The 17,698-nt window shown below is 35.5% G+C and overlaps 3 protein-coding genes across 5 annotated transcripts; 2 read left to right on the top strand and 1 right to left on the bottom strand.

The window, feature by feature from the left end:
• The first annotated feature begins 704 nt into the window (after positions 1 to 704).
• On the top strand, positions 705 to 5,462 carry LOC141698440 (serine/threonine-protein kinase D6PK-like). Of its 2 annotated transcripts, none has more exons than XM_074503135.1 (3): positions 705 to 1,001; positions 1,766 to 2,731; positions 4,349 to 5,462. In XM_074503135.1, exons 2-3 carry the CDS (start codon positions 1,839 to 1,841, stop codon positions 5,220 to 5,222), a joined length of 1,767 nt encoding a protein of 588 aa, XP_074359236.1. In that variant the 5' UTR covers positions 705 to 1,001; positions 1,766 to 1,838; the 3' UTR covers positions 5,223 to 5,462. The 2 variants fall into 2 exon arrangements, with proteins under 2 accessions (XP_074359236.1, XP_074359237.1); XM_074503136.1 differs by lacking the exon at positions 705 to 1,001 and adding an exon at positions 1,262 to 1,525.
• A 1,711-nt stretch (positions 5,463 to 7,173) lies between these two features.
• LOC141697410 (SEC14 cytosolic factor-like) lies at positions 7,174 to 12,005 on the top strand. Its single transcript, XM_074501784.1, has 11 exons — positions 7,174 to 7,688; positions 7,833 to 7,861; positions 8,535 to 8,618; positions 8,717 to 8,770; positions 9,145 to 9,222; positions 9,362 to 9,415; positions 9,896 to 9,955; positions 10,055 to 10,150; positions 10,555 to 10,656; positions 10,751 to 10,831; positions 11,378 to 12,005. Exons 1-11 carry the CDS (start codon positions 7,634 to 7,636, stop codon positions 11,696 to 11,698), a joined length of 1,014 nt encoding a protein of 337 aa, XP_074357885.1. The 5' UTR covers positions 7,174 to 7,633; the 3' UTR covers positions 11,699 to 12,005.
• A 1,044-nt stretch (positions 12,006 to 13,049) lies between these two features.
• LOC141697103 (WEB family protein At5g55860) lies at positions 13,050 to 17,639 on the bottom strand. 2 transcript variants are annotated; one of them, XM_074501320.1, is made up of 3 exons: positions 17,253 to 17,639; positions 16,188 to 16,374; positions 13,050 to 15,015 (listed from the first exon to the last, which is right to left on the bottom strand). In XM_074501320.1, exons 2-3 carry the CDS (start codon positions 16,353 to 16,355, stop codon positions 13,231 to 13,233), a joined length of 1,953 nt encoding a protein of 650 aa, XP_074357421.1. In that variant the 5' UTR covers positions 16,356 to 16,374; positions 17,253 to 17,639; the 3' UTR covers positions 13,050 to 13,230. The 2 variants fall into 2 exon arrangements, with proteins under 2 accessions (XP_074357421.1, XP_074357422.1); XM_074501321.1 differs by having other exon boundaries at positions 16,188 to 16,377.
• Positions 17,640 to 17,698: the final 59 nt, after the last annotated feature.

Raw genomic sequence — 17,698 nt, forward strand, 5'->3', positions numbered from 1 at the left:
ACCCGAATAGTAGCGGCTGCGGGTTACCTACGAGAGAAAAATAAATAAAAATATACCCCTTAATATACTCCCTCCGTTCCATTGAATTTTTTATATTGGGGACGAGGATCGGCACGGATTTCAAGAATCCCGTAAAACATGGTTCTCTAAATAATTTTAAAAATATATATATATATATGTAAAAAATCCCCGGACAGAATAATAGAAATTGGCAGCCCACCTAAAAAGCCATAATATTAGCACATTGTTCCTTGTTATGTACAATGCATAGTATCAAATAAAATCAAAATAATAATACAGTGGTAAGATAAAAAAAAAAGGGAGAAGGAAAAAAGGAATCAATTGGGGAAGATGCCAGTGCATCTAACCACAACATCATTAGTCATTACTTTATCAACCCCTCTAATAATTAATAAATATAAAAATAATAATAATTGTGGACCATTTTGCAGGCTGCAATTGTTGATTAGATCAACACCCAAAAAACAACCAATCTTGAAACCTTTTTTAGGACCACTACTCTCTCCTTACATGGGGTCATGTCATGTGGGTGGCACTATTAACATCACATTTTATTACATCTCCTACTGCCCCTTGGACTAAACAGTTGGGATCCCTATTTAATGGAATCAAAATTAATCTACATAAAAATTAAAATTTCTGAGAGAGATTGAGGAGAGAGATCTTAAGTACATGATAGACAGGTTGGAGTTTTAAGAGGACCCATCTATGTTGGTTAATTCATATCCTTATGTTTGGGACATCATACATACATTGTAATAATTGAAAATGAAAAAGCTCCACTTTACCCTTTGACCCCCCATTGCCCCCTCCTCTCTCTCTCTCTCTCCCTCAAATCTCTCTCCTTTTCTCTCCCCCTTTTCTTCTCTACACAAATTGGGGGGAAGCTCTCTTCTTTCCTCTTTTCTCTACACATTAGTGCTGTTCTTTTCAACTGGTAAAGCAAAACCCTAATAAAGTTCTGATCTTTACATATTCAGGTACACTTTGAACCTTCTTGTTTACATAAATACTTATAATTTTATACTTTTGTACTGGCCAGTGATTTTTCTTGGTGGGTTTACTTATCTATGTTCATTAGTTTGGCTTTTAGCTTGTGTTCTTTTGTGGGGTTTTGGATCCATGGTGTAGGGTTTGAATTGAAAGATGTGGGGTCTTGATTTTTGAGATCTCAGTGCTTCTTTTGATTGACCCTTTAAGTCTTTTTTATTGTTTATCTTCTTGGGTTTGTTCTTATCTTTTGGTTTGTGGTGCTTGATCACTGTACTTTTGTTATACAAACTACATTTCAATATTTTAGACTTAATTGGATTAATTGGTACTAAAAAAGTTCATTCTTTTAAGTCTACATTTTGGGCTAAACGGCTGTGATCTTGATTATAATATTACATCCATTATTGGTATCTCAGATAGTGTTCTTGTAAATAACACTGGGTGTCTGTCAGTTTTGGTGGTTGCATCTATATGTATTTGTTCTCTTCACAATCGGCGGATTCTTCGATGTGTAAGTTTGTTTATTTATGATCTGTTTTAGAATAAGATGGTGATGTTGTCTAAGTCTAGGTATAAAGAAAGCTTTTTGATCTGTTCTGATGCTGTTAGGCTGCCCTTATGTTAGATTTGTTTATTGTTGTAGTGATTCTGTGATATGTTGGTTCGTTGTTGAAGACTTAGTTTAGTTAATATAAATATTGTCGGGGGAATTAGATTATGTATTTATGATTTGCTATCTTAATTGTTGTAGATGCTTTCTTAACCAAGGCGGCTAATTGATGGGATTCTTCGGCTGAATAGATCAAAGAATCTGCGGAGTTACAATGGCCTCTAAGTCCGGTGCCAGCATTTCTATGAAAAACCAGAGTAAATTAAGCAACACAGGCCTTCCTGCACATGAGAAAACATCTAGCATGGCTCAAGAAGTTGCATCTAAACATGATATTAATGAAGCGTCATTTAAACAGAAATTTCAGCAGAAGGGGCATATCAGCTCGTTAGCTGATAAATTAGATTCTAGCCTTTCTCTCCATCACCTGCCACAAACACCTAAAAGCAAAACCCCCACTGCGAGTGAGATGAGGGGCTCACTTGGAAGTTTAGGGGATGTGGAAAAGAAAACATCAGAGCTAGGAACTCCCAAAGACAGTTTGGCTGCTAAAGTTAGTGATGGATCCAGCAGCCTCGCAAAAACTAGTGGAAGTGCCAAAATTAGTGACAAGGCTGATTTTGTGGAGAGCGGCAAGAGCAGCATGTGTAGGGGTAGTACAAGCACTGATATAAGTGATGAAAGTACCTGTAGCAGTTTAAGTAGTAGCGTTAGCAAACCTCATAAAGCAAATGATTCGAGATGGGAAGCTATCCAAGCTGTTCGTGCCAAGGATGGGGCTTTGGGTTTAAGTCATTTTAGATTGCTCAAGAGGCTGGGATGTGGAGATATTGGTAGTGTATATCTGGCTGAATTGAGTAGTACTAAGTGCTACTTCGCTATGAAAGTTATGGACAAAGCTTTGCTTGCTAGCCGGAAGAAATTACTTCGTGCTCAAACAGAACGAGAAATTCTACAGTCATTAGACCATCCATTCCTTCCGACCTTGTACACACATTTTGAAACAGACAAATTCTCCTGCTTGGTGATGGAATTCTGCCCGGGAGGCGACTTGCACACACTTCGGCAGAGACAACAGGGGAAATACTTTTCAGAACAGGCTGTAAAGTATGACACTTTCTCTATAACTCATCTTAAAGTGATTAATTTATTTTACGGAGTATTAATAACATTAATTAGAATGAGCATTTTTCAGCTGGAGTATGTCTGGTAGAACTTTGTGCCGGAGCTTTACTAGGCCGTAGCAAAGAATATACTAATAATTATATTTATATAAACTTGGTCCGAAAGATATAGGATGTAGGTTTAATTTTGAGTGCATCAGTGTAGAATTCAAATTTTCCTGTTATTCCTTTATAAACTGAGTGGTTAAGGTAATCAGAGAATTGGATATTTCACGAGAGTTTGAGAAAAAATGAACTATGATGAACAAGTTTGAGCATTTGGATAGTGTGTAAAAGTGCTATTGATAACATATTACAAGATTGGTTTTGGTGTATCTGTATGTATTAATGAATTATATATTATACTCCTTTGGTAATCCGAAGGTTCCATTAAAACGGATCATAACAAATCTAGTAAGTTATCTCATGGGATTATATACGACTTAGAGGGGATATAGTAAATTTTTGTTTTCAACCCTTTGGCTAAGGGACAGTAATTGGGAAGTTAATGCCGCTAGCTAATCCTTTATAAACGCTGAAAACCAGTAATTCTTCTTCATAGTCAAGTGTCAACACAATACCTGCCGTTGACCAAGTCATTGACCAACTTTTTGCATTTCTTGATTATTCTTTTTGCATCGAAAGTCAAATCTTATTCTCATATTTTTTAAGAAGTTTCAAATGCTTATATTCATATTTCTTGTCTTATTGGTCAACTTCTTAAATAATTTCTCATACAAATCCCTCCTAATGGACGCCTTTCGTCCTTTGTATTATTGCACCCGCGTGTACAAACACATGCTGGGATAACATCAATGTGTTTACCACAACTAGTTGTCCTACAAGTCCAGGTCTACTATATTGTAATTACTGTCGGTTAAATATTGTGAAAATAGTCATTTATAGCTGTTTAATGTTTACACATCTTCCGATTTGGAATCCTAGACTCTTTTAGGGCACTTACCTCGACCAGCTAAATATTGTAACAACTAACAAGTCACAACGACCTAGCCTTTTCATGTATTGGCTGTTGATGGGTTAAGGTGCCCAATGATCTAAAACATGTAGTCTGAGGTCCGGAAAACTTTCTATATGCACGGGGGACTTTAGGATAACTTTTATATACATGAAATCCACAAATTTTTGATACAATATACTTGTCTCTGACAGAAAGAGGTTTTAAATTGACAACGGGAAATTGTGTATATTAAATATTTATATCTCAACTTCCTATATCTGCATTTTATGAAAAGTCATTCTTTGCCCGTCATCTTTAGGATAAAAAATTTGCAGCCTTCAGGTGGACTAGGGGATCTGGCGGAGATTAGTAAATTTGGATTTGTGTATATAGCAATTGAATGTCCCACAAATAGAATTCTATTTTTGTGTAAATCTTGTTCCGAGTTAAGTTAAACCTTAGTTCTTTCAGATGATATGTGGTTTTACAGAATCATCCCAGCTGTACTTGTTGCTTGATACTCCTCATTTAGTAAATATCATGATTTGTTGAACTTTATTGATTCACTTAGATTTAACAATTTTTTTTGTTTAAAAAAAACAGGTTCTATGTAGCTGAGGTTCTTTTAGCTATGGAATACCTTCACATGCTTGGAATTGTGTACCGTGATTTGAAGCCAGAGAATGTTCTCGTGAGGGAAGATGGACACATAATGCTTTCTGATTTTGACCTCTCTCTCCGATGTGCAGTCAGTCCAACTATTGTAAGGTCGTCATCCATGGATGGTGAAGCCTTGCGAAAGAACCCTAATTATTGTGCCCAACCTGCTTGCATTGAGCCTTCTTGCATCACACCATCTTGTGTGGCCCCAACGTCATGTTTTTCTCCTAGGTTCTTTTCAAGTAAATCAAAGAAAGACAAAAAACCAAAAAATGAAATTGGAAATCAGGTGAGCCCATTGCCAGAGCTTATGGCTGAGCCAACTGGAGCTCGGTCAATGTCGTTTGTCGGAACCCACGAGTACTTGGCACCTGAAATCATCAAGGGTGAAGGACATGGCAGTGCCGTAGATTGGTGGACTTTTGGAATCTTTCTCTATGAGTTGTTGTTTGGCAAGACTCCTTTCAAGGGATCAGGTAATCGAGCGACCTTGTTCAATGTTGTCGGTCAGCCACTACGGTTCCCAGAGTCTCCGGGGGTAAGTTTTTCAGCTAGAGATCTTATAAGAGGCCTGCTAGTAAAAGAGCCCCAGCATAGATTGGCATTCAAAAGAGGTGCAACCGAAATCAAACAACATCCGTTTTTTGAAGGTGTTAATTGGGCTTTGATCAGGTGTGCAAGCCCTCCAGAAATCCCTAAGCCGGTTGAAATTGAGCGCATCCAGCCTCCCCAAACCCCGTCAACTAGCGAGAAAGCTGAAGTCATGGTTACTCCTGAGAAAAAGGGTGATAATTATCTTGAATTTGATTTCTTTTAATGGTTTTGAGATTGATGTCGTCGTCATATTTGTTTTTCTTTGTCTCGTTTAATTGTGAAAGTCGGACGGGAGGAGTCCCTGAACTCATTAGAGGGAGTTGATAAATGACGAACTTTAGGATTGTTACATTGGTAGTCTATAATCGTCGTATTTGTTATAAACAGTAATTTGTTATATTGCAGACAGTGAAATGCTTATGCAGGGAAACTTGATAATGATATGCATTGCTCCTGAGAATAATTAAGCATGTCCCTTGCATTTTCTTTTGGTGTTTTTTTGGAAATGAATTAACCCTTGTTTTCAGCACTATACTCTTGATATTAGAGTCAGATGGTATAATTTTGGTGGTTAAATTTACACCCAGTCCAAAGTACCGAATTTTAACCATTTTTTTCCTCTTCTGCACCCTAAGAGATAATATTTATTGGTACCGGAGATTTCTTGGTCTATTGGTACGGGGGACAAGTCCTCTTACGTGATGTTGAATGTACGAATCTCTTCTTACATGATGTCGAAGATACGAATCTCCTCTTACATGATGTCGAAGATACGAATCTTTGTGCCCAAGTGTGTCCATTAAAAAAATATAAGTTAAATCTTTTTTAAGTAAGAGGGTTAGGGTTGAAATTGAGAAACAATATTATTATTAAAAAAATATAAGTTAAATCTTTTTTAAGTAACAGGGTTAGGGTTGAAATTGAGAAACAATATTATTAAAACGAGTTTATTACTTTTACCGGGAGTAAAATACTCAATGTACAATATGTTAAATTATTATTTTCGAGGTTAAACTGTATTCCTGGGTAAAAAGATAGCGATATGCTAGCACATTCCAAATATGCTATGGAATACTATTATCGATATTTATCTCCAAATTAATCAAACAAATCCCGTCGTCCAAAAAAAGAAGAAGAAAATAATTTATTTTAGCCGCGTGTCCCATTTCACCATCATCTTCCACTATTTTTAGCCTTCTTTATAAGAAAAAAAAGAAGGAAAAAGGAAAGATGGGCTTTTTGACAAAATAAAAGTTGGACCGATGGCAACCCAAACGGAGAGGGGTCAATTTGTTGGGCTCGTTCAAAAGGGAAAATGCGTTGATGGTCAATCTGTTGGGCTGTTAAAACAAATGAAAGTGGCACATGGTCAAACTATAGACATGTAATGTCTTGTGTTGTGTCAGTCGGTGCAGCTGTCCTGCTGCATGACACACACATGCACTCTTTTACGTCATCCACTCATTTTTCATCTTTTGTACATGCTTACCATCTATTTTTCCTTTTCTCAATAACAACTTTTTCACCATAAAATAAATTTCGACATCTTTCGCCAAATCCTAGTCAAGAAATAATTTTAGATAAATGTTGAATTCATTGTATATTTTTTATTTTCGGAGCAAAATGAAATTAAAAGATCAATCTATTCTCACAAAAATGATTGATTCGGAGCTGAATTATATGCTTACATGGACAATTTTATCTCCTCACTTTATATTTGTTCTGAAAAATTAAAAATTAGTTTTACATTTAACATTTACCTATTTTATCCATTTATTTTATTTACTAGAAAAAATTATTTTTTGTGACTATTTTCAACATTTACTGTTTTTAAAAAAAATGATAATAATTCAATAATGAAAAGTCATAAGGCATCTACATATATGATCGGAATTGAATAAACGCATAATTATATCGCTGTTGAATCATTCTATCTTTAATATTATTAAAATTAATTAAGATAAAAATGTGTGAGTTGAATAGGTAAAGTTATGCCGCAATATAAAATATTTATAAATTGTAAAACCTAATCTTCGAAATATGTATTCAACCGAATCTATTAGTCATTTTTTGAAAATAGTACAAAAAATAAAAATAGACAGATTTAGGTTTTTTTACATGTAACGGAAATGTCCATTTCCATTTCCATAGACAATAATACAAATAAAATTCCGACACCATCCATGTTCAAACACCTCACCTTTGTTTTTCTTGGTAAAATTTGAAAATCAAAGGGGTGAAACTCGAAAGCAGTATGTATGTATATACGAAGGCATCAAAAAGATGAAAATGAATAAAAAGAAAAGATCTTGAAAATTAATGGCAGGAGCAAAGAATTTATTACTAGTTGGTCATTATTCAAACTACAGATTTGCCTAAACCACTAACTAAAAAGACTTGATTTTTATCTCTTTCTAACTGAAATCTCTCTATGGGCTTTTGTTTGCATTGAATCTGGGCTCAAATCTTCAATCTTTACTCTCCTTTTTTGTCATTTCTTTCTCACTGCCCACCAACAAACTACTTTAGTTCATCATTGACTTCGAATCTACTTCCTTTTTATTTATTTAATTTAATTTATTTTATAGCAAAGTTGGTTCAGATTCTTGGTTGGGATCACACCATTTTCAAGAAATGGGAATCATAACTGAAGATGTGATCAAGCAGTTTCAGAAGATGCTGGATGATAGTAAGTGTGTGTGTTTGTGTGTGTTACTTGATGGTAGTAAAGCTCTGAACTTTAGATTTTATAGTTTGAATTGTTAGATTTTGTAGTTTGAATTGTTCTATTATTGATCTGTAATAACATGGTTTTTTTTTTAATTTTCTGCAGTTAATGGGCCACTGAAGATGACATTTGAGGTATTTTATAAAATTAGTGTTTGGATGTGATTCTGATCTGGGCTTAAAGTTTCATGTTTTAATATTCTTTATTTTCTGTTTAGCTGATAAATCCATTTATGTTACTTGTACTCTTGATTGCATACTTCATAACTAATCTTGTATAGTGTCTAAATAAATCATACCAAAAGATAACTGATCCTGCAATTGTTTCGCAATTTGAAGTACAAGTACAAAGCTTGGAGCTTCTACTCTTTTGTTTGTGAAGTCTTATATTTTGTGGGTGTGTAGGTGAGCTAAAAATTGGATCTTTTGAACTTCTCGTTTTGCATTATTTTTATATTTTTGAGAATTGGTTATGGCGGTTATTCTTTGAAAGTCTGGCGCGATTTTAATGTGGCGGCGCTAAAAGTTGAACCATTTGACCGTTAGGCTAGACTCATTACATTTATGAAAGTAGAATTGCAGCGGGTTCATTGACATCCTCATTTAATGTCAGTGTAGGGCACAAAAAGAATGCCTATATGTCGGCGGTATGATAGTAATATGCATCATTTGCAGTATATCGGACTGCATTATCTGTATCTAAGTTGTATCGTTTTGTTAATTATAAGATGTTGTAACTTATTTATGACTCTGTGGATGTACGGAGAAAACATATGCTTGATGCTTATACTTATGTTTGGATTTGTAGAATATGCATCAAGGATATCCAGCTGAAAATCTTTGTCGGTTTCTCAAAGCAAGGGATGGGAATATCTCAAAAGCCCATAAAATGGTCAGCCGCAATTTATTAGTTGAAACAATACAACCTACTTATTAAATTTGTAATTTTTCTTTAGTATATCGCTTTTTGCTAACTTCTGAACTTTTCAGATTCTCGACTGTTTAGAATGGAGGATACAAAATGATATCGATGATATATTGGCGGTACGTTTATATTGTAAAAGTTAATATTTTGATCATTGCTGGTACTTGCACCTAGTAATTGGCATATAGGAACATGGACACAACCTCAATCAAAACATATATTGGACTTTTGGCTGGGGTTGGTATCTTCATCATAGATGTGCTTCACTACCGGACGCAAATGATTTATATTCGAAGCTAACCAATTTATTTTCTGGTTTAATTTGTATATACGCTAGATGTTATTTGCCCTATGCAAATTCAGTCTCTTCTGTAAAGTTTCCCCAAAAATTCCTGGAATATAATTATTTGTAACAAAATTTATAAGATAAGTTTGTTCGAATGGCTGATATTGGATGACCTGCTTGCTAACTTGCATTGTTTTTCATATACAGAAACCAATTGTTCCTGCAGATCTTTATAGAGCTGTGCGTGATTCACAACTTGTAGGAATGTCAGGTTGTACAAAAGAGGTACTCCTTCTACTTATTGGACATTTCTTTCCTTTTATTATACCTTAATTCCAAATGCATGCCAGGCCCCTAGAGATAACTGTAATATTCTAGTTCAGAAGTTACACGCCCAGTTCTCTGATTCTCTTATAATATTCAGGGTCTTCCTGTTGTTGCCATCGGTGTTGGGCTCAGCACCTATGACAAAGCATCTGTAAGCAGAACTTTTCCTGTTTCTATTTCTCATGTTGCTCTTAGATATCGGTATCATTTGGAATTACTCCATAGGACTAACAATGTGATATTCTCTTGAACAATTGTGATGATTATGTAGTCATTGGAAGGTCTAATGTTCTTTTATGATTTTTAGTCATTTGGACATGAAGAACATCAGTCTTCAGTGTCTTATACTTTGTTGCACATATCCATTCAATACATCAAGTTATCAACATATATTTGTATATATAGAAATGCATAGCTTATTCTTAATTTGGTAGAAGGTTATGTCTACTTATTTTGTTTTGTATATTTGAACCGGTTCTTGATTCTGTTTAGTATAATAGCTCATGTTATTTCTGCTTTTTGATAAGAAAGGTGAAAAGGCATAGGTGGTGGTAATATCACTTTTATCTTCTTGTAGCTGTAGTGGAAATAATTACTTATTACATTAATACATTATGTTGTTATATTATAGATTCACTACTACATCCAGTCGCACATCCAAATGAATGAGTATCGAGATCGTGTGTTATTGGTAAGTATCGTTCTGGCCATTTTTTTATTTAATTCTGACTATTTATGTTGCGCACACACACACATCTATATCCTTGTAATTGAACTTGTTTTGCTTCAGCCTTCTGCTACAAGGAAGTACGGCCGACATATCAACACATGCGTGAAAATATTGGATATGACTGGCCTAAAGCTTTCAGCGCTGAACCAGATCAAGGTACCTTCGGATGATATACTTTGTTAGGTTACATCAATATGATTTTATTATATTAACAGAATAAAATATTCTTTAAACTTTCTACAATAAGAGCATTGTGTTTGTCTTCGGTATCTTCAAAACAGAAACTTTATAAAATTTGACTATACGTATATCTGGTTTTATTATTTGTATCATCATCCAAAGTAGAGGATGACGTATTAGAAGCACAACTCTATACGGCCATGACTTCATATTAATACAAGAAAAAACTTTATTTTCTGCGCATTATGGCATCGGTTGGGATGTATTCTTAACTTACAGAAATTATTAATTTCTAAGTTGGATAATAATCCTTTTCCATTCAATCCATTGTCATAACTTTCTAGAAAATCTTACTCATTAAACTCGTTGTTGCCGTGCAGATTTTGACTGCTATATCAACCATAGATGACCTCAACTATCCAGAGAAGACAGATACATATTACATTGTTAATGCTCCTTACATTTTTTCTGCGTGCTGGAAGGTATGCCTTTATGCTAATACTTAAAGATGCAAGTTCTATAAGCCTACAATATAAACTAAAGTAAATCAGAAGTGAATATCTTTGAGCTTTTCAGGTTGTTAGGCCTCTTCTGCAAGAGAGAACTAGGAAGAAAATTCAGGTGCTGCAAGGTTGTGGAAGAGATGAATTGTTAAAGGTAAAGAACTTTCTGTATTCTAGTCACATTTTATATGATCTCTAATCAAATATGAATTGCAGTGCTTTCTAGATCAAACATCTTCACCTGTTCTGTATTCTAGTCACATTTTATATGATCTCTAATCAAATATGAATTGCAGTGCTTTCTAGATCAAACATCTTCACCTGTTGTTGAACACGAAACTACTTATGTTTAATATTCTTTTTGTACGTGAATATGAAATTAATTAGGGGGCAGGTCAAGTAGCTTTTTGTACGTGAATATGAAATTAATCTCAAATTTTTCCAGAGTTAAATGATGGTGTTGTAGAATCGTACCTTTATTAAGCATATTTATTTAGAACCACCTGGAGTTTAAAAAGAGGACTATCGAAAAGTTTTAGGTAACAAGCTTTTAAATGTTGCTTCTGTGTAAGATGTATTTGCCAGACTTTTAATAGCATTACCACAAGATGAGATCGAACATTTTACTGCGCTTCATCCCTATTTACCTAGATGTATCATGTTGTACGTGAGACTGAAACTTATAACTCGAAATATGCAGATAATGGATTACGCATCTCTTCCACATTTCTGTAGAAGAGAAGGCTCTGGATCATCTCGACACTCAAGAACCGAAAAAGATGATAACTGTTTCTCGCTAGACAATACCTTCCATCAACAACTGTATGATTTTGTCAAGAGACAAGCTGAGCTAAAGGATCGTGTTGCCCCAGTAAAACAAGGATCCTTTCATGTCGACTTCCCTGAACCGGCCCCCGACGAAGCCAAAATTGCAGAAACAATACAATCCGAGTTTGAGAGGCTCGGTGATCAAAACAAGCTTTCCAATGGACTAGGTAAACTTGAGATAAATGGTCACTAATACATTTCTAACATATCATAAAACCATGGTGTCCAATTACTTGGCTTCCAGCTACAAGGCTCTAAGTAATTTAGTGATGTAATACCAAAATGTCGTAAATGGCATGTATAAGTATATAAATGCTTCACAAAGATTGTAAGCATTATCTGACCAGAGTTTCTGTAATCCTATATGTATGATTACCCATGTTGCGACTCTACGCAAATGTAGCAGACTTGCAGCAGCTCTGGGTTTTCCAAAATGTTTTGCTGGCAGTGTCTTGACATCCTGTCAGTTTAAATTAATGCATGACATAATATTACATTTATCCTGGTTATTGTATTATTCATGTAATTATAGGAAGTCCAGGAAATAATAAATGCATTTCTTCAATCTATTCATCTCCACTTTGCTAGATAATTGCGCTGTTGTTTCCAGAAAAGAAAAGTTGGTAGGCTATATTAGTTTACCTTTATAACAAATTTAAAAATCTAGGTTGTGATCACTTGGATGGAATGGAACGTGGGAGAATGAAATGAAATTTCTCTTTTTATTTAGGAAGTTTGGAGAAAATGTTTATAATTTCCATTCCTTTCCGATCGATTTAAATTGAACTATAATTCTAAGACACATGTTTTAAAAGAAATGCGCCATTCTCCTTCAATGAATTCTCTACAATATTAATCATAAGAAATTTCTACTACCTCCTAGTTGTTCACTATTTCTCCCACATGTTTTCTCATGTTTTTTGAGAAAACATGGTATTATCAAATGTTTCCTGAATTAATATTTTAATACAGAAACACACAAGTCATAACAACACTATTAAATCAGGAAATAATGAAAGATGTTACAAAAAGACATAACTACAAAAAAAGTAACATAGCTAGCTTGGTCCCAAAGCCCATGAATTTCTTTTATAAATACAGTCAATACAAATGGCTTGTATCAGTTTTAAGGATGGAGCCTATGGGCATAGTTGCATTTACAGGAGGAGTGATAGGACAGATTGGATTGATCTTCTTCTGGTGCCGCCCTGTGGTCAATCGTATCAAGAGTTTGATCGACTGTCTTCGCCACCCACGTCCGCCGCCAGCTCGCCCCGTCTCAGCTGATACTATTTTCAAGGCCATGCAACACCGATTTGAGTCTTAGAACATATAAGATCCTCTCCAGTAAGCATTTTGTCATAGTTTTGACAATGGCTGGAGTTATCTTCCTAATGTTGAAGCAAAATGCTTCCGTGATCAGACCCAAACCCAATGGTGTAGATAATTAAAAACACAGTTGAATATTTGCGTTATATATTCAATAAACTTTTATATTTATTTTAGCTGATATTTAGTTCCGTATTTCAACAACACTTCAAGCATATTGTAAAACAAACGATTTAGATACTTTCTATTTCAATCCATTACCGCAAAATATTTCACTAGTCACATGTAAAAAGGCAAAAAAAACAATCCCAAAATATGTTACATTCAGTCTAAACCAAACCCAAAATATTAAGCTCAAGCTTCATAGTTGCTTAAATTTTTGCTCACAGATACGTATCACAACGGTCTCTCACCTGGGAGATAAGAGAGAGACCCGCCGTCCACTTGCTTTCGCTTGCTTTGAAAGATACCGCTAAGATTAGGTACAAGAACTTTCTTTGTTAAAGAGGTCTTAGCCTTTTCCAGCTTGCTTGATTTCTCGACTTTCTCGGGTTGGTTGTGATTTTGGAGACTGTAGTGGTTGGGTGATGACTCTATTGACTTTTCTGTTTCTGCCAGTATCCGAGATGCAGTTTCTGCTGCCTTCTTTTGTTCACGTTCGCGCCATTTTCTGAGCTCTCCCTCTACTGCCTTTTTGGCTGCCTCAGCCATCTCGGCTTTCTTCAATGATTCCTGTGTTGCAGCTTTTATCTCTTGGATCTCCTTCTGTTTAGCTTCCAATCTCTTGAGGGCCTCATTCTCACTAGCTTTCACTGCCTCGGCCTGAGCCATAGCAGCAGCTACTTTCATCTCAGCTAGTTTCTCAGATTCTTCAACTTTCCGGCTCAATGACTCAAACTCTTCTTTTGATAGTGTGATTTGAGCACCCGATTCTGAAGTAGAGGCACGTGCAACACTGGTTCTCTCAGACATTATTTTAATCTGATTAAGGGCACTTGATTCAGCTGCCTTTGCTTCTTCTGCTTCCATGAGTGCAATTTTGAGTATGTCTTCTGCTTCTTCATGTGCGATTTTTGCCTTTTCAGCTTCCTTCTTTAATTCCTCGGCTTGCTTTATCATGAGCTCTGATTCACGTTTTGCATCTTCACTTTCTACTGTCAACTGTTGGAGTGTTGAGATCATATCTTCAGAAGCACCTCTTGCCTTGGATTCCTCAGCAATAGCAGCTTCAAGTTCAGATTTACACTTTCGAAGCTTAACATGCAGGTATCCAGCAATAGATTCTGTTTCATTTTCCTTTTCTTTCAGTTCAGAATGTTCTTTTTTCACATTCTCCAGCTCCATCTTTAGGGATTCTACTAAGCTTCTGAGGGAGCTCTCCTCTTCCGCCACTTTTTGCAATGTATCCTTAGCATCATCCAGCTCTGAAGTGACAGCTTTCACAGAATCAAGATCTGAAGTTCTTGCACTGACGATCTCTTTACGTACAACTCCTATCGCAGTTGTTGCTTCAGCCAACTCAGATTCAAGTTGTTTAGTGAGCTTAGGATCAACTTCCTCCTTCAAAGCAAGCAATTTCTTTGCAGATTCTTCAAGCTTAGATTTATGTAATTGCTTCTGAACATCCTTTTCAGCATGTATTTTTGCTTCATCTTGCTGGGTTTCTAAAGATGCAACCTTCACCTGTCCAATGGACTCCTGGACAGCTGTAATTTCCTTAGATAGCTCACTAGCTCTTAGCATGTTTGCTTTAGCTGCATACTCAGCTTCTGTAGTTTGCTTCAGCACGTAGGCCTTCTCTTCTGCAGTTGCATAACAATCCTGACGTATCTTCTGTAGTTCTTGTTTTGCAGCAGCTAGCTCATCAAAGGCAAGTGCGTACTGCTTTCTTGTGGTTTCTGAATCATAATTTGGAGCACTATCAGTTCCTATAAGAACGCTACTGTTTGATTCCTCAAGCTTCTTTGCCTGATCCACTGAAGCTTCTGTGGCCTTGGTTGATAATTCCTTAGCCTCATTGACTGTTTTGAGTTTATGTGACAGATCCTCAACAGTCCTTTTAGCTTTTTCAAGCTCTGCGGCTTCTTGGGCTTTTATGGTTTCAACATTTTGTAATCGTTCTTTCAACTTATGCAGCTCTTTCTGTGCCAGATGCAGTTGTGTCTCCTTTGCCAAAACCCTCTGCAGGGTAGAGAAAGATAAATTAAATGAGATAGCAAAAAAGTTGACATCGATCCTTAAACAATAATTTAATCATTGGCTATAATCGTACCCACGGGAAAACAAGACACAAATATTATGATGATCAGAAATAATAGCAGAACCTGATGTTAAATTTTTTTAACTGATTGTGGGTTATGAACATTTACATTCTGAAGCAGGCGGAACAAAAACAAAAACACTTTAAATGTCATAATTATAGAACTCTGAAGATTTATCATTATGCTCCATTGTCTATCAATATTGTTCTCTGTGGAGAACTGCTGACATGCACTTACGGAAGTAGGTAATCATCTACTCACTTTGTGTAATTCAATACAGTACTACACAAACATCCAATAATTATATTCACGGGAAGAGTAGATGGCAAACACATAGTTGAATGTTTTCAGAAAATCAGAATATTGACAGAATCAAAAAAGAAATATATTAAAGAGAGGAATGATTGCAAAGTGATATAGCAAAACAAACTCCAGAAATATTTAATACTTATAACTGTTATCATACCCAAAAAAATTATCCACACCCTATTGTCCTATTCTTTTTCAGTTAACCATTTAGGACAAACTGCTAATAAGTGTAGAAAAAACTGTTCTGTGCTGGAGATTTTACGATCTTAGGTTACTACATGTAAACTAGTTCCGCAACTCCAAGACACTTGAAGTGAAATTTGTCGACTATAAAGTCTTTCTACTGTTGTGCAGTAGGCATCATTAATTGGACATGTACTTCTTTTTTGTTTGGTTATAATTGTGTTGCTAAAAAGGGATCCATTTTTTCAAGAATATCAGTACCACTAACATGGTGATTAACATATACATTTCCCAAAACAGTCACTAATAAAAAGGTAAATCTAAAGTGAGCTGATAAAAACATAAAAAACTCTAATGTACAGTATAAAGTTTTTCTATTTACTTATATCTACATTTTTCCTGGAATCAGATATCATCATGTTATTACAGTATAACTAAAAGTAACTATTTCTGATGGAGAAGGTGTCACATAGTTCTGCAACATAATTTATTTAAATTCATTATTCAGTTTGACAAAGAAATTGAACTTTTTACTATTGTGCAAACCCCTGGTACTAAATAAATTAGCCAAGCTTGGTACATGTCACGAGTTATACATACCTCTGCAGAGTCAGGCCTTGCCTTCCTAATTGCTGGTCTCTCCCCAGAAAAAGCACCTTCCCCAAACATATTGACAGCATCTTTGACAGACTGAAATGGTGCCCTTGTGTCTATTTCGCCAACCTGAACTTTAGGAGACCCAGTACTCTTACTGTCTTTAGCAACCATATTCCTTATCGTTTTATTTCTTCTTGTGCACAACCAGAATCGTAAAATTAATAAGTTAGGATTCTTAGTATAACAAAAATCTCAAAAAAAAAAGAGGTAATCAAGGACATGGTAGCTGACAGGTTGAAACTTGAGACATGCTTTAACAAGTAGAAAATGCATAGCAAAGTGAATTAAATAGCAGAATATGCACAAGCACAACCAGCAGGTATAAACCGTTCTTGTAACCTAATAAGTAATAAATGATAACCGTTCAATACAATTTTCATTATATGAATTACAGGTTCATGGGCAACCTAAAGGTAATTGTTGATAATGTGAGCAATAAGTTAATAGCATCTACTTTTGTTATCGTCTAATCTGGAGATTTTATTCTTTTAAGTGCAGTAAGATCGAGTTTAATTGCACAGTCGAGTAAATAAGTTACTATCATCCCCAGTTATAAAGCAAGTGAAGAGTTCTTTGCATCTTAAACAGTATATAAAACAATTCATTCACTAAAATGATCAAAAGACCATCCCAATGGCTATTCAAATATGTTTCCCCGATTCAAAGAAGTAATGGCTTAAATCAGATAGACTAGCAATAAGTATACATGAAATTATATTACATTCTTACCAAGTCAACTTATACAGTTTACGGTTTCTAGACATTCAACCTTAAGTTAACACAACCATAAGCACCAAAAGCTTTTAAGACAAAAACTTAAACCAAGTTCAACAGAGAGAGAGAGAGCAGAGGAGAAGGAGGGGGGGAGGGAGAGAGATAGAGAAAGAGGGAGAGGAGGGAGGGGGAGAGAGAGAGAGAGAAGGAGGGAGGGAGGGAGAGAGAGAGAGAGACCCAAAAACAAGGGTTTTGACCCAGAAAGTGTATCTAAAGGGGGTAGCAAAATCTCACCTCAGCAACTTCAGCGATCATACCACACTCTCAAAACCCCTAAAGTCAAACTTTCAAACCCCCCAAAAATCAAGAACCAAAAAGATAAAATCTTAACCAAAACAATCAGCCAAGAACACCCACTTCAATCTTCCCAAAAACTCCAAAATCAACAAGCAAGTGAGATCAACACACACTTCCTTATATACAAAGAGAAAGAAGTGAAGAAACGGGGGGGGGGATCAGGATGGGATTTAAGAGAGGAAGGAGGAGGCTAAGGAGGAGATGATTTAAAAGTTCAAAACTTGAATAGATACGCGTGACCTTTTCTACAAATCAAAGAGGAGAGAGACATGTAGTCATGTATGTATGTATGTTTTGTTTGATTGTTTATGCTTACTGTGCTTTTTGTTTTTTTTATTCATACATACATGGGTTGTGTATCTATTAGTCCATGATGACCCAGT

This window comes from Apium graveolens, chromosome 11, assembly GCF_009905375.1.
Source record: "Apium graveolens cultivar Ventura chromosome 11, ASM990537v1, whole genome shotgun sequence".
Taxonomy (NCBI): Eukaryota; Viridiplantae; Streptophyta; class Magnoliopsida; order Apiales; family Apiaceae; genus Apium; species Apium graveolens.

Excerpts from the sequence above, each read along its gene's own strand:
- LOC141698440 (XM_074503135.1), top strand. The coding sequence starts at position 1,839 with ATGGCCTCTAAGTCCGGTGCCAGCATTTCTATGAAAAACCAGAGTAAA. Across the intron at positions 2,732-4,348 it reads TTTTCAGAACAGGCTGTAAA|GTTCTATGTAGCTGAGGTTC; the intron begins GTATGACACTTT and ends TAAAAAAAACAG.
- LOC141697410 (XM_074501784.1), top strand. The coding sequence starts at position 7,634 with ATGGGAATCATAACTGAAGATGTGATCAAGCAGTTTCAGAAGATGCTG. Across the intron at positions 8,771-9,144 it reads ATATCGATGATATATTGGCG|AAACCAATTGTTCCTGCAGA; the intron begins GTACGTTTATAT and ends TTTCATATACAG. Across the intron at positions 9,956-10,054 it reads ATCGAGATCGTGTGTTATTG|CCTTCTGCTACAAGGAAGTA; the intron begins GTAAGTATCGTT and ends GTTTTGCTTCAG.
- LOC141697103 (XM_074501320.1), bottom strand. The coding sequence starts at position 16,355 with ATGGTTGCTAAAGACAGTAAGAGTACTGGGTCTCCTAAAGTTCAGGTT. Across the intron at positions 15,016-16,187 it reads CAAGGCCTGACTCTGCAGAG|AGGGTTTTGGCAAAGGAGAC; the intron begins GTATGTATAACT and ends TCTACCCTGCAG.